This window comes from Erithacus rubecula (assembly GCF_903797595.1).
Source record: "Erithacus rubecula genome assembly, chromosome: 25".
Taxonomy (NCBI): Eukaryota; Metazoa; Chordata; class Aves; order Passeriformes; family Muscicapidae; genus Erithacus; species Erithacus rubecula.
The window spans coordinates 112,927-131,912 of record NC_136677.1 but is presented as its reverse complement, the minus strand read 5'-3'; the positions used below and the strand labels follow the sequence as shown (position 1 = coordinate 131,912).

The following is an 18,986-nucleotide window of genomic DNA, read 5'->3' as shown; positions in this document are numbered from 1 at the left end:
AAATGTGTCTGCTGTTTAAATCTTTTCCTTCTCATGATTTGAAATTTCTGATGAACTGTCTGGCCTTCAGCCCTCCCTGTTTACACCCTAACTGGACTCCACAAAATGGTAGTGCTGCCTTACAGCTGTTTGTGGTGTTCCTCCACCCAACCACATAGTTGAGGGAGTGGAGGAGGGATGCATCCCTGAGGGACCACTTAACTTCCAGGCTTACCTGTATTCTTCTTCCAAGGCAGGTGACTGGAGTTTGGCACAGTCCGTTTCTAACCTCATCACCAGTAAAGATGCTTGTAACAAGGTCTGACCCATGGGCAAACTTCTAAACAAACATTAACTCCTACAGCAAATCAATACCTGAATCAATGGGGTTTTTTTCCTCTCAAAGTACAGCTGTGTTGACTCAGTCTGCTGAGGCTGTTTCCTAGGTCATCTCCCTGCCAAAGCCTGAAGTGAAGAGCTGGAATTTCAAGCTCTTTTCCATTTCTGTTGTCACCTGAGTTGAAGGAGTACCTGCATTTTAGGCTTCACTGAAAGTCTCGCTTATAGTTCTTGGAGGTAGCTGGCTATCTCCATTACATCAGAGAGGTGAAATGCAATGGGCAGCTTGGCAAACCCTGAGCAAAACTGTGGTGGTATCTACTTTCTGCCTTCTGACCTTCCTACTTGTCAGGTGCTCTTTTGAATGCACTCCGGAAAAAGGCAAATGACACTTCAATGGACTCGATCCCTTCCACTGGCCCACATCTAATGGGACAGGCTTGAGGGAGTCCCCACAGTGTCAGCTGCCAGTGGGCTCTGTGTGTGTGCATGTGCTGGCCAAGGAGGCCGAGCAACACGTGTGCTGTGGTGTGGCAGGTGTTCGCCATCGCATTGCCGTGGGGCTTAGGGACTGGTACAAGTGGAACACTGAAAAAGCCCCATCCTGCATAGCTAGACACTTTGTGTTTGGAGCTTTGTCTGTAGTTTTACTTAGTCTGAAGGGAAGGTCATTCTTGTGGAAGTAGTTAGAGATGAAAATATAGCCGCTATCTCATCCTCGGGCTGTTGTCGTTATGTGGAGGATGGGCAGTGCATGTCCCCTCCCTGGGGCTGTGCATGCACATCATCTTATGATGTGGTGTCAGCAGGGCCAGCAGCCAGGGCTGAGCTTCTTTGTGATGGTCTCCAGTGAATAACGGGAGTTTGAGTCTGAGCTTTGTTTGGCACAGAGCAGGTGGGCAGCACTGTCTTGAGGATGCTCAGGAGAATGGTCTGCCTACTCCTGGATGGTATATCCAGATTTGGGAGCTGGCAGCTTATTTCCCATTTTGCTTTTGACCATGAAGATGATTGTTGCCTCCTGGATTTGCCCGTGTGGAATGAAGTTAATGGGCTTGGCAGTCAGAAGGGTGAACCCACTCGTGTCTGTGATGTTTGGAAAAAGCTGTGACAGACTTGGAGCCCACTCTGTTGCAAAGTGGGCAAGGTTTTGCCTGGGCTCTCTCTGTTTGAGAAAATCCTGCAAGCTGCAGCTGGATGTGAGTAGGGTGGTGTGCCCTGGGCCTCACACATATTAGACTTCACTTGCTTTTGCAGTGAGATTCTGGTGCCCAGAGGTGGGACTGCTGAATTTGCTGAGCCAAGCACTGAACAAGAGAACTGGTGTCCTCTGTTCCCTGCTGTGCTGTAGGGTAAGCTCCCTGTCTAGATTAGAGTGCCAGGGCCTGGATACAGCAGGACTCCTTGTGCTGAGGCCAAGGAGGGCTGGGCTGCAGGAGGAGAGGTGCCTGGCTGTGTCCCGCCAAGGAAGAGGCAGGACTGCCATCACATCCCCCAGCAGAGAGGCTGCCACCTTCTCTCACGCCCACGCGCTCATACAGACATGCACACGTGCACAGATACAGGTTCCCACCAGCATGAACATGCTCCTGTGGATTGACATGAATTTGCAGTTAGGCAGGCACACCCACGCCAGCACGGATGCAAACAGAGCCGTGCTGGAGCAGGCCTGCTGGCTGTCACAGAGGCAGACGTGTTCATATTTGCATGGCTCTGGGCTTGTGCCCGTGTACATGCTCCTCTGCTCACAGACACTGGCAACGAAGCTAAGCCATGGCACTGGTCTATTTTTGGGAACACTCCTAAGAATTGTGAGCATGTTTCAGATGTTAGAGTCTTAGATGGGGGAAAGTTAGAACAGATGGCTGGAGGGTTCAGAGCAGCAGCCCTGCTGAGAACAGATATTTATAGGCAGGTTTAACCCTTGTGTGGTCTCTGGAGTCATGTTTAAAGGGACAGCATCTGGAGCAAACATGGTAGAGCCGAGTGATGACTTCTGGGGGTGTGCTGTCCTATCTGGTTTCTGTGAGCTGATTATCACTGTAGTCTAGAAATCCCGTCTATGCTCTACCTCTTTCTCAGGGGATGCAGCTTTCCCTAGACCTGGTTTCTATAAGCCTCGGTGAAAACAGCCTGGTTGTGGTTATTATTTGCTGACCAAGCTGGGGCAGCGGGTGTTGCGGCTGCCCTGTGCTTGCGTGACCACCAAATTGAGGACAAAGATTGTTTTGTCCCTCTTGCCCTGATTTTTTCTTCTTCTAATTTTTTTTCTTTTTTTTTTTTTTTTTTTTCCTTCTTTTCTCTTTTAACAAAAGGTTACCCAGATTCTTCCTTTTCCTTGCTGGAAGCTGTGAAGATACTGTGTTTTCTTTCTGATATGCCATGTTCTAAAGAGATACAGATTAAACCCTGCCCTGTCAGATCCATCAGATGTTTTTACCTGCCCTCATCTTGGACTCTTGTGCTTGAGCATTTAGGGAAGAGCAAAACCCATCTGGGGGTTATGCTGCTTTGTTGAGCAGAGCTGACTGCCAAGTGAGGCACATGGCAGGTTTGCAGTGACAGGTCTATTTGCAGTCCTTTCTTTGAGAGCATCTAGTCTCCCTTTTGGGGTCTGAGGTAGTGTTGTATTTAACTTGTTTGGCATATCTTGAACTGGGCTTTCACAGAGCTGAGTATCAGACAAGGGAGAAAGTGTTCTGGGGGGAAGGAAGAAAGCCATGCCCTAAGGTGGGACATGTGAAGAACTGACAGAGTAGTTATCTGAGAGTTGCAGAGAAGAAGACACTGGCTCTGAAAACATGAACTGGGGTGTAAATCTGGGGAGATGTGTGGGTCTGCTCAAGCTGCTTTTCAGTCCATCTCTGGCAAAATTAAGAAGTAGTGGCACTCCTGGAGCTAGTGCAGGGCCCTGAGACTGCATAAAAAAGAAACAGAGGTGGATGCTACTGGCAGAGTTGGTACTGCCAAGTCAGAGAATGATGGTCTGTATTTGTGCTCCTAAAAATTGGAAGATTGAGTCTAGTTATGAGATGGCGGAAGCAGCTGCAGCATCAAGTGGAAAAGGACATTCCTCCCTCACAACTGATCATAGGCATTTGATCCCTTAGGGTTTGAGCTGTGGTGGTTGTGCACAGTGGCACACATGGCATGCACCTGGGCTGCACCTTTCCTTTGCTGGGACTTCAGCTAATCCAGATATTTGGAGCTGCTCTCTGCTTGCCAGCTTGTGCCTAGCATGGAGGTCCCAGGGCTGTTTTCCACTAGTCTTTGCTCTGCATCTCCTGTGAACCAGCCAGAGGCATTTGCAATGTTAGAGGTGGCATGCAGCAGCCCTAAGTCAGGATGTTTGTCCAGAGTCAAGTGCTTGGCTTCGCGCAGATGCTCAGTGTGTGCCTCACTGAGCTGGTTTGTTGCATACCCTGATTCCGTGCCCAAAGAGGCATAAAGCTCAGCTGTAAAGTCTGGGAGTGTGACATAGAGTGCTGGTCTTGCCTTGGAGATCAACTCTGTGCTTTGAGGGTGTGAATCTAGAGCATCCACGAGTCTTCTGTACATTGATGTGCTGGGCATGAGGGATGCAAATCTGTAAAGAGTGGGAGTATGTTGGAGCTGCTTGCTTCCTTGCTTATTTGTTCCGCTTTGAGATGCGGAGGCTTGGAGAGCAGTAACCGTAGTCCCCCCACGCACAGTTGTGTTCTTACTGCTCGCCTGTGCATTGCATGGAGGAGTTCTCAGTTGTCCCAGAAGCTCTTGGTCCCGAGTCAGCACTTGCACCCACAATTGAAACGTGACTTTATGGTGAGAAAAAATGGTTTCAGCTCCTGCAGCACCCCCCGCATATCCCCAAAGCACAGCTGATCCTGCTGGATACCCAGGTGTGAAGCTGGCAGTGCTGGCAGCACTCAGCCAGCTCACAGTCTGGTCTGCTGCATGGTGGTTTCATCTGGCAGCTTTGTGTCGGACTGTTTTGTACCCAGACATATCGGTAGGAGCAAGGTTGCTTGGCAGGGCCACCGGGCACGCTGACATGGTGTTCCTGTGGCTGAGCTGGCCAGAGTTCTTCCAGGGCCCGCAGGAAGGGCTGGCAGCCACTTGCTCTTCTCCTACCTGAGCAGGCAGAGAGAGAGACCTGGCAGGAACAACGTGCCCAGTTGGGTAACTGCCAGTCCTAGGATCTGCCCACACTTGCCCAGCCTCCCACAATGGCCCCATTGTTCCCAAGAGGGCAAGGAAGAGGCTTCCTGCAGTTCCCTGGGCATCGTTAACCCTCTGCGTGCCAGGAGCAGGCTGCAGGATTGGCATACATGGGGCAGGAGATCCCATAGATGGGTGGAGAGGCTCCCACTGCACTGGAGTGCGAAGAAGGGAGCACCAGCCTGTGTCTGCCAGCTGCCTTTAAAATCGCCTCTTGCTGCTGTTTTGAGGGCAGCTAGCACATGCCTGTGCTAAAGACGTACACCGGAGAGGTAGGGCCCCGTTGAGCCTTGATTTCCTCTGACAAGGTGTGGAAGGGCTCTCTGCCTTCTTCTAGGCTGCCTTCTGCCATGACCTTTCCTTGGGAGGAGCCATCTCTGGCTGGGTTGTTTGGGCCCCTATGTGCATGCCAGAGCAGGACGTGTTTTTAGGAATGGGACATTTAGGGTGTTGGGGGGTTAATTCCAGTGGCTGAGATGTCGGTGTGGAACCTGTTTAAAGCAATTCCAGACTGATCAAAGTGCCTTCTTCCTTCCTGTCCTGTAACGTGATCTCAGGCCAATGAGCAGCTCAGGGTCTGCTGTGGTTCTGGTTCCTGTTGTTGTGGAGACAGAGCTGTGGAGGGCACAGGCGTGCCTTGCTGCGGGCTCGGGCTGGGAGCCAGAGCACAATATCCGTGTGCCGAAGAGGACAACAAGTACCCTGGCGCTGGCCAAAGGAGCTGGACAATCGTGTCCCACTCTGCTCGCCGGCTCTGCACTGTCCCTCTTTCCATAGCAGTTGTGCTTCCCCACAGCTTTCTGCTATGTGTGTTTCCTGATCAGCTGATTCCAGGGGTTATAGGGCTGCCTCAGCACCCCTGCTCTGTCAAAAACTTCCTCTCCAGAACCCGTGGGACGAGGCAGAGGAAGAGGCATTTCACTAGCAAACTGTACAGGAAACTTTCTGGATGTCTGTCTTCAGAGATGTTAACCCCGATCTCATCTCATGCTAGCTCAGAGACTGAGAATTGGCTCAGTAATCCAAACAGCTAAGGACTTTGAAACCTAATAGATACCTTGTGAAAGTCACCGACTAGTTCTTCTGCAAACCCTGGCACTAACTTGTTCATATTGTTACCTAACAGGCCGTCCTTCTTCTGAAAGCTCTCGTTTCCTCCCACTCAGTAGCCTTTGCACTCTTCTCCCCTCCTTTGTACCCTGGTCTTTGTTTTTGCAATAACTTTTCTTAGTATGTACTGTTTCTTAAATAAGGGCAGAAGTAGAGTTAACTGTGGAGGGCCAAGGGTGAGTTGTGAGCACTTGATGATCTCAGCTACTGTACCTTGTGCAAACAATCAATGCTGCTTCAGAGCTTCGTCTAGCTGAGTCTGGGCATTTGGCCTCTGGCCACAAGGACCATCGCAAACCCCAAAGCCTCCTGCAAACTTCAGAGCTGGAGGAATGTCAGAAGCCCTTGCCTACTTGGCCAGTCATAAGTTAACAAGATCTGTTTCTCCTGGTGGGGAAAAGGGGCTCTGTTGGGGGAGCCCCAGGGCAGGCTGCCACTGGGCCTTTCTTTTCATCTGTGGCTGTCCATGCTGCTGCAGAGGGCTCATTGGCTCCCCAGAGGGCTGCAATCAGTGAGATGGGGCAATTCCTAGCTCTTTTTGCCTGTTTCCTTTTGGGTGGTTGGAGGCCTGGCCCGGGTTAGATCACTGTGTCTCTGGAGGAGCTCTGTGGTTTGTGTGAGTGCATAAGGGCAGAGTAGCCCCTGGGACTCAGGGCTGGGTCTGTGGGGTAGGCTGTGCTGCTTTTTGCACCTGTCAAGTGGCAGAAGGTGGGGAGTTTCAGCTTTACGTATGGGAGAGGCTTCTGGGGGTAAAGGTGAAGCATGGTGAGGAGGTAGAGCAGCTGCTGTCTTGGTGTGTACAGGGAAACCTCTCTCCAGATCGGTGCTAGCCCAGACTCTGATGGTAAAGTCAGGTGGGGAGCAGTGGCTTCCCTCTCCTCGAGGTCGCTCCCTCCCTCCCTCCCTCCCTTTCCAGCCCAACACTGTAGTACTGCTTGCAGGCAGCTGCCACCACTCAGCTGCAGGATCTATGCTGATCCTCTGATCCTCTCTGCACTGAGGAAGGTGAAAGGTGTCCCAGGGTGGAATTTCCTGCAAAGTAGTTGCATAGCTGCTTCCCCTATGACCTTACACCCTGATGTGCCTTACTAATGATGGCATGCAAATACAAGGCAACTGGGTGGGGGCTGGAGGGAGCTGCTGGGAAAAGGAAGTGACCTCAGCTGTGGTTTAATTATAGAGCCCAGCATTTGCTGCTGCTGAGGCTGGTATTTATAATATTGGAGGAGTGCTCAGCAGCTCAGTGCATCTCTTCTACAATCCAGGCTGGCAGAGGGTACTGTGGGGGCAAGGTGTTGGGGCAGCCACCCTACTTCCCCCTCTTTGTTGCATTTCTCTGTCAGCTCCCTCTCCCCAGGTGTGCTGGGGTACATATATGTGTGTGCCCAGTTGCACAAACATGGTGCTGCAATCCAGGCAGTTTGCAGGCCTGCAAATGTTCCAGCCTGTTCCTTTTGTGCAGGTGTGTGTGTCCTTTGTGTGTTGCATTGAGTGACAGGATTGGGAACAGGAAGAATCTGACTCTTCCCCGGCAAAGTCAAACAAACGTGTTGGTCGTACAGCAGGGTCCAGCTGGGGTACCCGGCACTGAGAGGTGGAAGGGGAGTCCCTGCCACAAGGGTTTCCTGCTGGGACCCTGTGTGCAAAGACTGTGCCGGTCTTCAGGCTGGAAAGTGATCTGAGCTCGCTCGTAGGGAGAGCTGGTGTTTCAGGGAGATTTTCTGCAAGGTGGTGTGGGATGTCCAGCCCTCTCTTGCAGTGTGCAACAGGCATCTCCATGCTGCTTTAATCCGAGTGTAGTCAGCATGTGCTGCAGGGGTGCGGTGCGTGGTTCTGCTCCCGAGCAGAAGCTTCTGCCGGCTGCAGGAGGCGGCCCTGGTGTGAGGCCGCCGGGGGCACAGCCCAGCACCCCGCGCTGTGTGCGCTCGCTCGGCCCGGCCGCGCTCCGCTGCCCTGGGGGACGGTGACACCTAGTGGCTTCATCCTACAGGCTCCACTCGGGCCAGAGCTGGGCACCCCAGAGTCTGCTGCTCCTGGACAGCTGGCATGGAGGCAGCGACCCTGCAGTGCTCAGGAGCCCTCGTGTCTCCGCCTTGGAGACAGGGCGGGGAAGGCAGCCAGTGTGATGGCCCTGCTGACAATGGCTGGTCTGCCACAAAGCCCTGCAAAGAGACTTTCTTATAAAAAGAAGAGCAGAAACTGTTGCGTTAAAGCTTGGAAGCTCCTCTTGAAGTTCCAGCATTGCTGAGTTCAATCCTGAACACTGCTGGCATTGCAGACTTCTTTTGTTATTGCCAAAGGATCCTAAATTGGTTATTGAATCCTAGATGCAATCCTCATAGGCTCAGCTACGTCAGCTGTTTATCTGACATGTGTGACCCAAGGCAAGACTTGTCTCCCTTGTGGTTCTTGTGGGAAAGGTGGGGTTTTAAGGTCTCAGCTGTGAGCCCTGCTGCTCAAGTGAGCTGTTATAGCAAGGTGGTGTGAGGCACATCTCACTAGCTAGACGTTTTAGCATTACTTGCCCAGTCCCAGTAATCCCAGTGCACAAACAGTGGAAATTGTCTGAGGAGGCCTCTTCATCCCATGTAGCAAGTGTCCAGGGAGATCTGTGTTGCGGCCTTGCATTGCAGCCTGTGGTGTTACCTGCCAGAAGGGTTTTCTCAGGGAAACAGCTCAGTTCACGTACAGATGAGCTTGTCTTTGTGCATCTCAGCACAGCCAAAGGCTGCATGGGGGTGTCCAACTGTCACAGCAGCCCATGTTCCTGGCCAGATTTCATACACTGTAGGATGAGATCCTGCCTCAGAGGAAACTGAAGCTCCCTGAGCAGCAGCAGTACCTTTGGAAGAGATTTCTGGCTTTGCTTCCTGACATACTAGATGCTGTTACTTGACTGCAGTTTGCCAAGCTGCAGCATACAGGTGGCTGCACTGTCCTTTGTGTGGGGCACCTGAAGCTTCCTGCAGGTCCGCCAGCAAGTTGCACTAGCCATTGTATGAAGCAGTTCCTTGTTATCATCCCAAGGGAGCCACATGTGACAGTAATGCCTGGCACATGCAGGGTTTATGTAGGGAGCACACCAGATGGACTGGGAAGCTAGAAGGATCTGCAAATTTGGTTTTAGATCTGGAAACTCCCTCAGCACAGGACAGGAAAGCAGGCTCTGGCTGGTGCTGCAGTAAGGAGGACAGGAGTGGGAGAAACTGTTGAACTAGGGGGACATGTAAGGGCTAGAAGAGGTCTTCTAACCCTGATTGGACTGAAGCTGTGACAGGATAGATGTTGTAGGGTGCTGGTCAGAAAGCAAATGTCATTCCTGATTCATCTTGCTGTCTCTGAGCCTCAGTTTCTACCCATGTTGCATGGAATGTGTGCCCCTAGGTGGATGGGAACATGAATCTGAGGTTTTGTTCCACTAAAAACTTTGAGACTTGTGGCCAAGTAGCCCCACAGAAATCCATCATTCTCAAGACAGCTCCAAATGACAGGAGATTAGCAGGGCCTGCCAAAACGACTTGGAGAACTGCTAGAATTCAAAAGAGCACTAGGTTCTCTCTGCAGGTCTTTTAGAACCCCCCCCATACACTTGCCAAGGGCACCACCTTCTCTGCCATTAAAAAAGCTATGAGAAGGATCCAAGAAGTAAATAGAAGTGAAAAGGGGCTTCTTCAGTTTATCACTCTGATGATATAAGGGCAAGATAATTTCATGATACATTGAAAACAGATGACCCTTGTCAGCAGAATTGCTCAGTGGAATTCCCTGTCTTTCAGTGTCTCTGAGTCTATCTGGTCAAAGCAAAGCTTAAACGAGAATGCCTTTAGCAGCAGTAGCCTGGGTGAAAGCTGTTGTCACTGGTGATGAACTGAATACTCTCAGGCAGGGGCCAGGGAGATGATCCTGTAGTCACTGGTTGCTGTGTAGCTGATTGTCTCGCAGCTGTTCTTGTTGGACTCAGGGTGCTTTCAGGCTCATCTGGGTGTTCATACCCATCCCTGACTCTTGGCTGGAGCTGGCTGACTGGCAGAAATGCTGTTTTGCTGCTGGTTTTGAGGGGTTTGTTTCTCACTGGAAGAGACACCAAACCTGTTGAATGGTCGTATGAAAAGGATTGCTTTGAAGTAACGATTTTTGCATGAGTAAGCTCACGGTTCTGATTCTGGTCTTTTCTGAAATCAGAAATGGTCCAAGGGTCTCACACCTCAGAAATCTCACTTCTGGAAAGTTTGTTGTAATTTTTCCCTCCATAAAATACACTGATTTTATTGACATAGTGTGGTATTTTTTTAAAGGTGTTCAACCGCTTTTGCTGTTAACCGTGGGAGGACGGTGATGTGGGACTGATGGCTGGGTCATGTACTGGACATCTCATCCAGATTGGAGTGCACGGTACCTCAGGAGGGAGTCTCTCCTGCTGTTCTCTGCCTAACATCTTTCTTCAAGAAGCTCTTCAGCTTCCTTAGGACGTCTCATTTCCAAAGCCAAGGTGTTCAGCATGAGTTTGTGGTGGTGTTCATGGATTTGGATTCGGTTGTCCAAGATTGCATCTTGTAGTGAGTAATTAGGTGGTTATCAGCATAGGTTATGTGCTTAGAGGGTGTTTGGAATGGTAACCTAGACAGGCTGGGAGAGAAGGATTTGATGCCTTTCTGTGTGTTGCATCACTGTGGCACTACCCGTTTTGTGTGTTGGGTGTCTTGTATGTTGGGTTTTGGTGAGCTGTGGAGCACACAGCACAGCTCAGGAGGCTGGGCTCCGGTGTCCACTGTGTATGCACAGCTTGGCATTCATCTGGGTTTCACAAGCACCGGATGGGAGGGAAGTGTGGTGAAGCGCCTTCCCTTTTGAATCATTGTGGCTCTGTTGTCCTGCCTTCTTCTGCACCTTCTTCCAAGAGGGGCAGCACACACAGCAGCAATGCCAGCCAGCTCCCAGGTGTGGAAGCTGCAAGGCTGGCGGCAGGCGTGGGCTCCTCATTCTTTGCAGCACTGTTGAGAATCCGTGTTATTGTCCTTTGGAGAGAACGGGAGCATGATTCACCAGAAAGTCTTCTGGGAATGTAGCAGGGTTTCAGGTTTCTTCAGCTATCAGCTAGCAATTCTCAGATTGCAAATATGTCAGCCCAGTCTCTCCAGCCCGGAGCTTACTCCTTCTCTCCCTCTGCTGCTGGTCAGACTGTACTGAAGGAGGCTTACTAAAAGCAGGTTTTTTTATTTTGTTTCAAAATTTCTCATCTGCTCAGGTCCCAGCTTTAGACTTAAAGCTGTGGCTCTTCAGATGTATCAGGTGCAAACACTCTCTGCATTTGGATGTAGCCCTTTGTTCAGCAGATGTTTACTGTGCCTTGAAAGCCTCCCTCCGTGCATGAGGTTGGATGGGTTGTTCCCCTGTGTAATAATGGTGGAACCAAGGCATCCCAAACCCAGGCATCTTGCTTGGGCTCACAAGTGGACTTGGTGGTAGCTGGGAGCAGAAGCCAGGAATCTTATCTCCTTGCTTTAACCACTGGGAATTAAGTTTGCTATTGTCTTTAAAACTACCAGACTGGAGTGGGTGTGTTGCTAAATTGCAGAGAAAGATTTCTATGCAGTCTTTTTTTTGTCATGTTCTTTGCAAGATGTTTTGAATTGTTTGTCGCCTGGTGTCAGTGTATCTACTTTGTAGTTAATTGTCTTCTGTGGCCCAGATGTATGGCATGCCTGCTGAAATCTAGTTTGAATCTCACGGTGTGTGGAAGGAGCTTACAGCAGTCGAGATGCCTTTTGTCATGCTGAGTCCAGACAGATGAGAGGCTGAGGCGGATACCTGCTACCATTTGCAACAGAATCCAGCTGTTACTACTCCTGACAGCAGAGCAGAATCTTCAGGCAGCTGCTTCTGGCATTTGTCCCATTAGGAATTGTAAGGCAAGTGTTATCACTCTGAGTGGACACTTAGAAGAGGAGGGCTTTCCAAAGTTTAGCCAAATCCCTCTGTCAGCCCAGGGTAGCTTTCCATCCTACCTCAGGCAAGGTTTTGAATGACCTCTCTGGAGCACCAGCCTAGTCCAAAATAAAGAAAGAAGGTAGGTCCCCCCAAATGTTACATTCTGGAGGAACCTCACAGGTGATGAGGCCCATCTATGCTGCAGGCAGTGCCTGAAGGTTTTGTCATGGCACCTGCCAGGTCCTTTGGGATCGAGGTGTGTGTTTCTTGCAGTCTCATTTGAGGACCAGAGGGACAGGAGGTATGTCTGTGGACTCTGCAGGCGTGGGGTCTTCAGGGCCCCGGGCTTCTTCCTCCCTCCCTGAAGTGTTCACCGTACTGGGCTGTACTGGAGTCGTGCTGGGTGCTGCCAAGCATTCCCATTTTCAGTGAAGCATTTTGGGGTCTTACAAGCACAGTATCATGCCCGTGCAGATGTGCCACAGGCAGACCTGGATCTCCCAGCCTGCCGTGTAGATGGAAGCAGCTCCTCAGCAGGTGCAGTCACAGCATGGCGTCGGTGGCTTTATGACCCTCAGGACTGCGGTGCAGAGCATTGCAGGGGCTGGGAGTGCCGAGGTGGGGGAGGGCCTCTGGGCCACCCGCAGCAGGAGCTGCTGCAGGACTTGCTTGCTGGAATGCTGTCTGGCAGCAGCCTCTTCCAGTGGGGCTGAAGGCTACCTGTGGCTGGCCAGCCAGTGGCTGCAAGCAGCGTGTGTGCTTAATGCTGCAGCTTGTGCCATATGGACCTTCTCCTCCTCCCTGCTTGCCCTCTCCGTATCTATTTCCCTGCTCAGCTCCCCTCCCCCTGCAAGTGGTTTGACAGAGCAATTGGGCAGGCACTGGGACAGCAGCTCTGACATAAATCTCTCCTGGTGTGGAATGAGGGGTATAAATATCCAGAGAGTGATGTGATCTTTCCAGCTGCTATTAATAGGTCTCTGGAGAACAAGAGCGAGCAAGTGAGACTGGCTGACACTTAAAGGGCTAGCAACTCCCTTATGTGCTGTGAAAATTAATCATCACTGGAGCTCACCATCTTCCTCCGGGTAGAGCAGAGCCCTCACCGAGGTGTGTGGGGCGGAGGTGGAGGAGGAGGGAGCAACTAACAATTCCTGGCTAGGACGCAATGAATGTTAGGCCAAGCTGTGCATGAAGGGTCCCACTAACTGAGGAAGCAAGCTTGGGCGGGCTGTGCCCACAGCAGTGTTTGCATAGCATGCCAGCAGCCCCCAGCTCAGCTTGCAGGGAGGCAGGTGCTGAGAAGACCCCTTTGCAGAGAAGAACCTTTCTGCAGGCACAGAACTTGCTCATGGTGCATGACAAGCTGCAGCCTGCGCCTTGTGCAGGGATGTCTCAATGTTTCAGGGATAATGGGTCTGCAAAAGGGGCTTCACTCTGCTTTCTTTGCAAGGGTGCAGTGATTTGCCCTGGTAGAGTGAGCATTTGACTTTTGCTAGTGGCATCTCCAGGGTCACCTTCAGCAGGCCAGGAGTAGCATGTGTAGTGCTGCTGAGCTCTTGCGGTGCTATTTAGACATGTGGGGTTTGGTCAGGAGCTGGTGCTTCCTGTCCCTGGGTGGCAGAAGAAATCTGTGCACAGCATCTCGCCTGCGTGGTCCAAATGGGAGGAGCAGACAACAGCAATCCCCTCCTTGTGTGCTGGGAAATTCCTCAGCCTGTGCACAGGAAAGCTTCTCGGGTATTGTGGGGGTGTCATGCAAAACATATAGTGGATGTGAGCAAACAGAGTGATACCTCAGTTTCCATGAACATGTGGTTTACTCTCCTTCCCTCTTGCCTCCCCAAGAAGTAAAAAAGACTGTGACAGGGATAGGGTTAGGGTGTAGTTACCAGGGTTGTGTGTTGGACCAAGGGTTTGTGGGGGCCTTCCAGAATACACAGTGTGATACGGAGCTGCATCCCAGTGATTTGTAATGCCTAAGCAGAGTTCCAAGGGGAATATTCTCAGTGTGAGCAGGAGACTTTGTCAAGGGAATTAGATCCTTCAAGGAGGGCTACTGCAGCATTACTTAGCTTCATGCATGTCCCTAGCCCCGAAACCTCTGTGTTCTGCCCTAACCTCCTCTTCTCTGCCAGATTCTGCCTCAGCCTGCAGGAATGTTCAGAAAGCTGAGCTGGGTTTTGGGCAGGTGAGCATCATCCTGCTATCTGAGCAAGCCTGTGGCACATTTCATTATCCTGCTGGGCTGGAAGCTCCTGCTAAAGTGAACACTCCCTGCTTTAACCCAGAGCCTTAGAGCATGAAATGGAGCTGTCCCTCAGGCCCCTGGGAGAAGCAGAGTTTGTCTGATGAGCCTGCGCTTCCCGGCTCTGCCCTTGCCTTGCAACCGTCTGCCTCCTTCTCAGCTGCCTCAACCTTTGTGCCCTGCTCTGTTCAGTTTTCTCTTTATTGGCTTGTGTCAAGACTGTCTCTTCAGTTGTCTTCTGTGTATTTTGCAGGGCACAGGAAACTTACTTAGCAGCAAAAGGGGTTCCTGAAAACTGTAGGGCACCAGATTTCTCTCTAGGGTCACAAAGTTGTCTAAGCTCTGTGAATACCTGCAAAATAGCTCTGAGCGTGCTTCTGCTCACCAAAGGGCCAGTCTAGCATGGAGCACCCATTTCTCATCCTGGCCTTGGAAATGAGGGCTCACGTGTCTGTGGCTGTTCCTTGAAGTACTGGCAAGTCTGCCATGCCTGGGTGAAAGTTTACAGCTTGTCAGCAAGTGAGTAACTGCAGAGCAGGATTTTTTGCTCAAAGGCACCAAGGCTAATTCCCAGCATGAGCAGCTCTGGGTTGTGCCTTGCTATGGACTTTGTCTGGCCCTGTGGCCGAGTAACAGCCCCAGTGCACTGGTCCTGGGCTGTGCCCCCAGCAGCTGCATCCGTGTGAGGGACAACATGCTGACTTGCTGCTCTTTTCTCTTGCAGGTTTCTGATTGAAGGGCCTGGGAGCTCATTCCACTGGCACTGTGGGAAGCTTTAGCCAAGCCAATGCACCCTGACAACAAACTGCCCAGCCATGGCAAGGCAGGCAGCAGCAGTGCCCTGGCCCAGCACCACAATGTGAACCAAGCACCCACCTGTAACTTGGGATCAAAGGGTGTGGGGGCAGGCAGCCATGGCAGCAAGACCACTCAGATTTCCCCTGGCAACTCTGGACTGAAAAACAGCCAGAATGCTGTCCCAAACTTCAGCTCCTTGAAGGGCAAGGTGAAGCGGGAACGAAGCATCTCGGTGGACTCTGGAGAACAGCGAGAAGCCAGCACCCCATCACAGGACACAGAATCAAAAGGTAATGCTCTCCTAGATCTTGCCTCAGCATGTCCTCCTCTCAGTTGCTACAAACATCCTGGCAGGACTTGGGATAGAAGCATCTTTGATTTCTGTGCTGTGTCATCTGTTCAGGCTTGTCCTGGCTGCCTGTGTAACTTTGCATTACTGCTTGTCACATCTGCAGTTTTTTGACCGGAGTGCTGAATTCTCATTTGCTTTGCATTTCATTCCCTAAACCATTTGTTACACCCAGAATCTGGCACTGGTTTTCACAGGCTACTGAGGCCATCTAAGCAACAACACAGTTCACTGAAACTACACTGAATGCCCCTGCATGTGCAATGTGCAAACTTTTAACTTGAGACTGAGTTGTTTTCTATCTCCTTGCTGTTAGAGAGGTTCTTTGTGGTGGTGCAGCTGCCCAACGACTCAGTCATGGTTAGCAAGGAGTTGCTGTGAGGGTCACCGTCTGAACAGTTCTGTGGTTTCATAAGCAATGGATAACTCTTTTGTTACAGCATGTGGCATCTGGAAAAGGGCTGAGTCAGTGCTTCTAAACCCTTTGCCTTCCCTTGTCCTCAACGGCCTTCCCTGTAACCTCTTGCATTCCATCAAGCTCTGTGCTCAGTGGCTATGTGGGATACTTGAGCATCTCACAGACAGTTGTAGGAAGAGAAATTCCAGTTGTGCTCTTGGTTCCCACCAAGACTCACACCTGGTCCGCAGACACTGAGATGCTGTCCTGGCTTGTGCCCCTAAGGGTTTGTTTTCACAGTCAAAGCCATGTTGCCTGACTGGTTTAGGCCAGAGCTGTGCTGTGGAAGAACAGGTAGAATGTACCTGAATGGACTTCCTGCCACCATGAAGACTTTCTCCCCACAGTGTTACAGGGGTAACCATACACCACTGATCGTGTTTGTAGTTTTATCCCAAAACTGTCTTGTAACCACACTTCCACAGAAATATTATTAAAATGGCTTGATCAGAAATGCCTGAATCTCCTATGTTTGTAATACACTGACAGATCATGTGAATATGGTCATGGTGTAAAAAAGACAATGTAAAAAAGTAAGGCCAGACAATGTTTCATTAGTTAAAGCACACAATTGGAAGTTATTCATCCTGTGTCTGATTGCTCTCCTTGAGTCTCCAAGTGCCTTTAGGCAAGCCACTTCCTCTCTGAGCTGCCTCAGTCCCATCTGAGAGGGGGGACACATGGAGGGAGCATACTATAGAGAGCATGAAGGCCCCTGTCTGATTGATGTTGACAAAGGGCAGAATCTGTCTCTTGTTCCTACAAAGGATATGAATGCACCTTCCCATTTTATATTCAAATTTTAATTTCTGAATCACAGACCCTTTAAATTTAGAGTTAATGCCCAAAGCTCTGTAGTTTGGAACTGCAGGTAGACATCCTGTGTGCATGGATTCCTTTCAGGCAGTAAGAAATACATCTCATTCTCAAACTTTAGCTCTCACAGGGAAGTCTCACTAGATCTGGCTGCTAAGACAAGGAGCCTAGACTGAGCAGATGCTTCAGGTTCTTTAAAGTGCTGGGCAGGTGTTAGCATAAGGCGCATTGCTCAGTGCGTCCTGGCTGGGCTGGCATTGGCAGTGTGAAGCACCCAGCTGGGCAGGAACCCCAGCTCTTCAGCCCCTTAAGCAGCTGTGGCGGCCCTGTCCCTTTGCAGGTGAGGTGGCTCCCCGCAGCAAGCGGCGCTGTGTGCTGGAGAGGAAGCAGCCGTACAGCGGCGATGAGTGGTGCTCTGGGCCGGACAGCGAGGAAGACGACAAGCCCGTCAGCAGTGCACACAGTGAGTGACTGCCTCCTGCAGCTCTGGGCCTGAGTGAAGCCGGCTACTTCTGCGGCTCAGGAGGGCTGATGACACTCCCCCTCTAGCTTTGCCTGTGTGTGCCCGCTTAGCCGAGTGTGTGGGGGCCCATTGCAGTTGGTGGTCATTGTGCTTGTGAGGATGTTTGCCATGCAGTGAGGTTTGGCACGCATTTTGCAGAGATGCTACTGAGATGCTGGAGGGAAAGGTGTTGAGGTTGTATGTCCCTTCTGTACGTTGCTCTGGTCACACTACCCTGGTCATAAAGGCAGCCAGAGTGCGATGTGTGTTGCTCTTGTTGCAGCAGCTGAGTCCTTGCCAGGCCATGCACCTTTCTCTCTGCAGCTGTGTTATAAAGACAGCCAAGCCTAAAGAGACTCTTGGGGTCTCGACAGTGGTTCAGGCAGAGCTGAGCTGGCCTAAGGTATGCACTTTTTGGGACAATGAAGTGTCGGCCTCCTCTGTTTTCCAAAAACATCAGCATTCTTTGACATTAATGTATCTACAATTCACTTGGCTTTCAAACTGTTAACAGGAAGGATATCTGAGAGATGGGGCAAGGTCCTGTGGGGTCCAAGATGTCCATGTTGTCTGCTGGAGAGCATGAACACGTGGGAAAGCACATTGTTGCCATCTTCTCCAAACCATCCACTTGCACTTCTCAGCACAATCCACAGCCTGTGCAACCTGTGCAGGAAGGGATAGTGCTGTGTCCCTTGTTATCTGCTCCCAGATCTGCCTGGCAGGAATGGGTCACGGTGGGGCTGCCCAGGAGCCAGGGGCTGGCAGGGAGGCAGCGCCCGTGTCCCTGCAGCGGGTTCCCAGTGGGTTCCCTGCAGTGGCAGGGCTGGGCTGCAGGAGCTGCTGCAATAGGGAGAGGCAGCTGGAGGAGAGCAGGGAGCAGCTGAGTTAAGGGGCGAGGGTAGAGGAAGGCAAAGCATGCCTCTGGTAATTGCAGTGCTTAGTGATATTAATTATGGATCTTACAGAATAACACTGAGGATTGACAATGAGTTCTGCGGGCTGGGCGGGCCAGTGCTGCCCCCTGCCCACAGCTCTCTGCCCTGCTCCCCAGGCTGTCATGGAGCAGATCCTGCCCACAGCTCTCTGCCCTGCTCCCCAGGCTGTCATGGGGCAGATCCTGCCCACAGCCCTCTGCTCTCTCCCCAGGCTGTCATGGGGCAGATCCTGCCCACAGCTCTCTGCCCTGCTCCCCGGGCTGCCATGGAGCAGATCCTGCCCCCTGCCTTTCTGCCCTGCTCCCCAGGCTGCCATGGAGCAGATCCTGCCCACAGCTCTCTGCTCTCTCCCCAGGCTGTCATGTAGCAGATCCTGCCATGTCCGCGGCCCCACAGCTCGGCCCAGGGTCCAACCCGCTGCCTGCCCTGGGTGACAGCAGTGCTCCTGGCGTGCCCCATGGTGCTGGCGCTGGCCTGCGGCCGGAGGCGGCAGGAGGCGGCGGCAGCGGAGCGGGGAAACAGCCTCCACAGTTCGTTTACGTCTTCACAACGCACCTTGCTAACACGTAAGCAGTAAACCCCATACCTCCCCCACTGGTATTGTCTGGCCTTCCCACACCCGGCCAGCCCTGTCACACCTGCCTGTTGCACAAGACAGCTGGAGAAACCTGTGTCCCTCTGCTTGCACAGGGTGGGAAATCCCTGAAGTTCATGAGGTGTGTTGGCAGCCACTGCAAAAGGGCAAACTTGGACTTAAATGCCCACTTCCTGCCAGTGAAGCCTGGCTCCGCACTCTGTTTCAACCACTGCAGAGCCCATCTAGTCAGCATCCAATACAATGATTCACCCAAAGCAGTGTGGGCTGCTGGTCTGATTCAAAACTATATGCGGGGTGGGTGTCACAGGGAGTGTAATGTAACACATGGTGTTCTCCACATGGTTCCTCTCTTCTGTCCTGCGTTGTCTCACCTATAGAGTCTTAGCAGTTAGTTTAGTCTGTTTAGCCTAGTCTGTTTAGTTTTACAGCTCTGCTGTACCACATGCTCAGTGTGGGAGGTCTCAGAGCATTTTGGTGACAACTACCTTAGGACAGCAGGCACAGAGCAAAGACTGTCACAGGACATGGGAAGAGGGAAATTGAATGGCAAGTGATCATCCTCACTGGGGGTTGTGCAGGACAGATGGGAGGACTCTGAGAACATTCCCCCTTCTTGGTTGCCTCCAGAGATTTCCTTCTTCCTGCAGAATTGAAGAGCGGAGGTGGTAACCGGGGCTTTGAATGGGTAGGATGGGGCCCAATGCCTGTTCTTAAGTGATTTGTGCTC

At 51.6% G+C, this 18,986-nt stretch overlaps 1 protein-coding gene across 1 annotated transcript in view; it reads left to right on the top strand.

Moving 5' to 3' along the window:
• BCL9L (BCL9 like) overlaps nucleotides 1-18,986 on the top strand; it is a 48,312-nt gene that overhangs the window by 19,906 nt on the left and 9,420 nt on the right. The window contains exons 2-4 of the mRNA XM_079326737.1: nucleotides 14,526-14,889; nucleotides 16,562-16,684; nucleotides 18,017-18,227. Coding sequence (XP_079182863.1) covers nucleotides 14,589-14,889; nucleotides 16,562-16,684; nucleotides 18,017-18,227 — 635 coding nt within the window. The 5' untranslated portion in view covers nucleotides 14,526-14,588. The remainder of the gene's footprint in view (nucleotides 1-14,525; nucleotides 14,890-16,561; nucleotides 16,685-18,016; nucleotides 18,228-18,986) is intronic.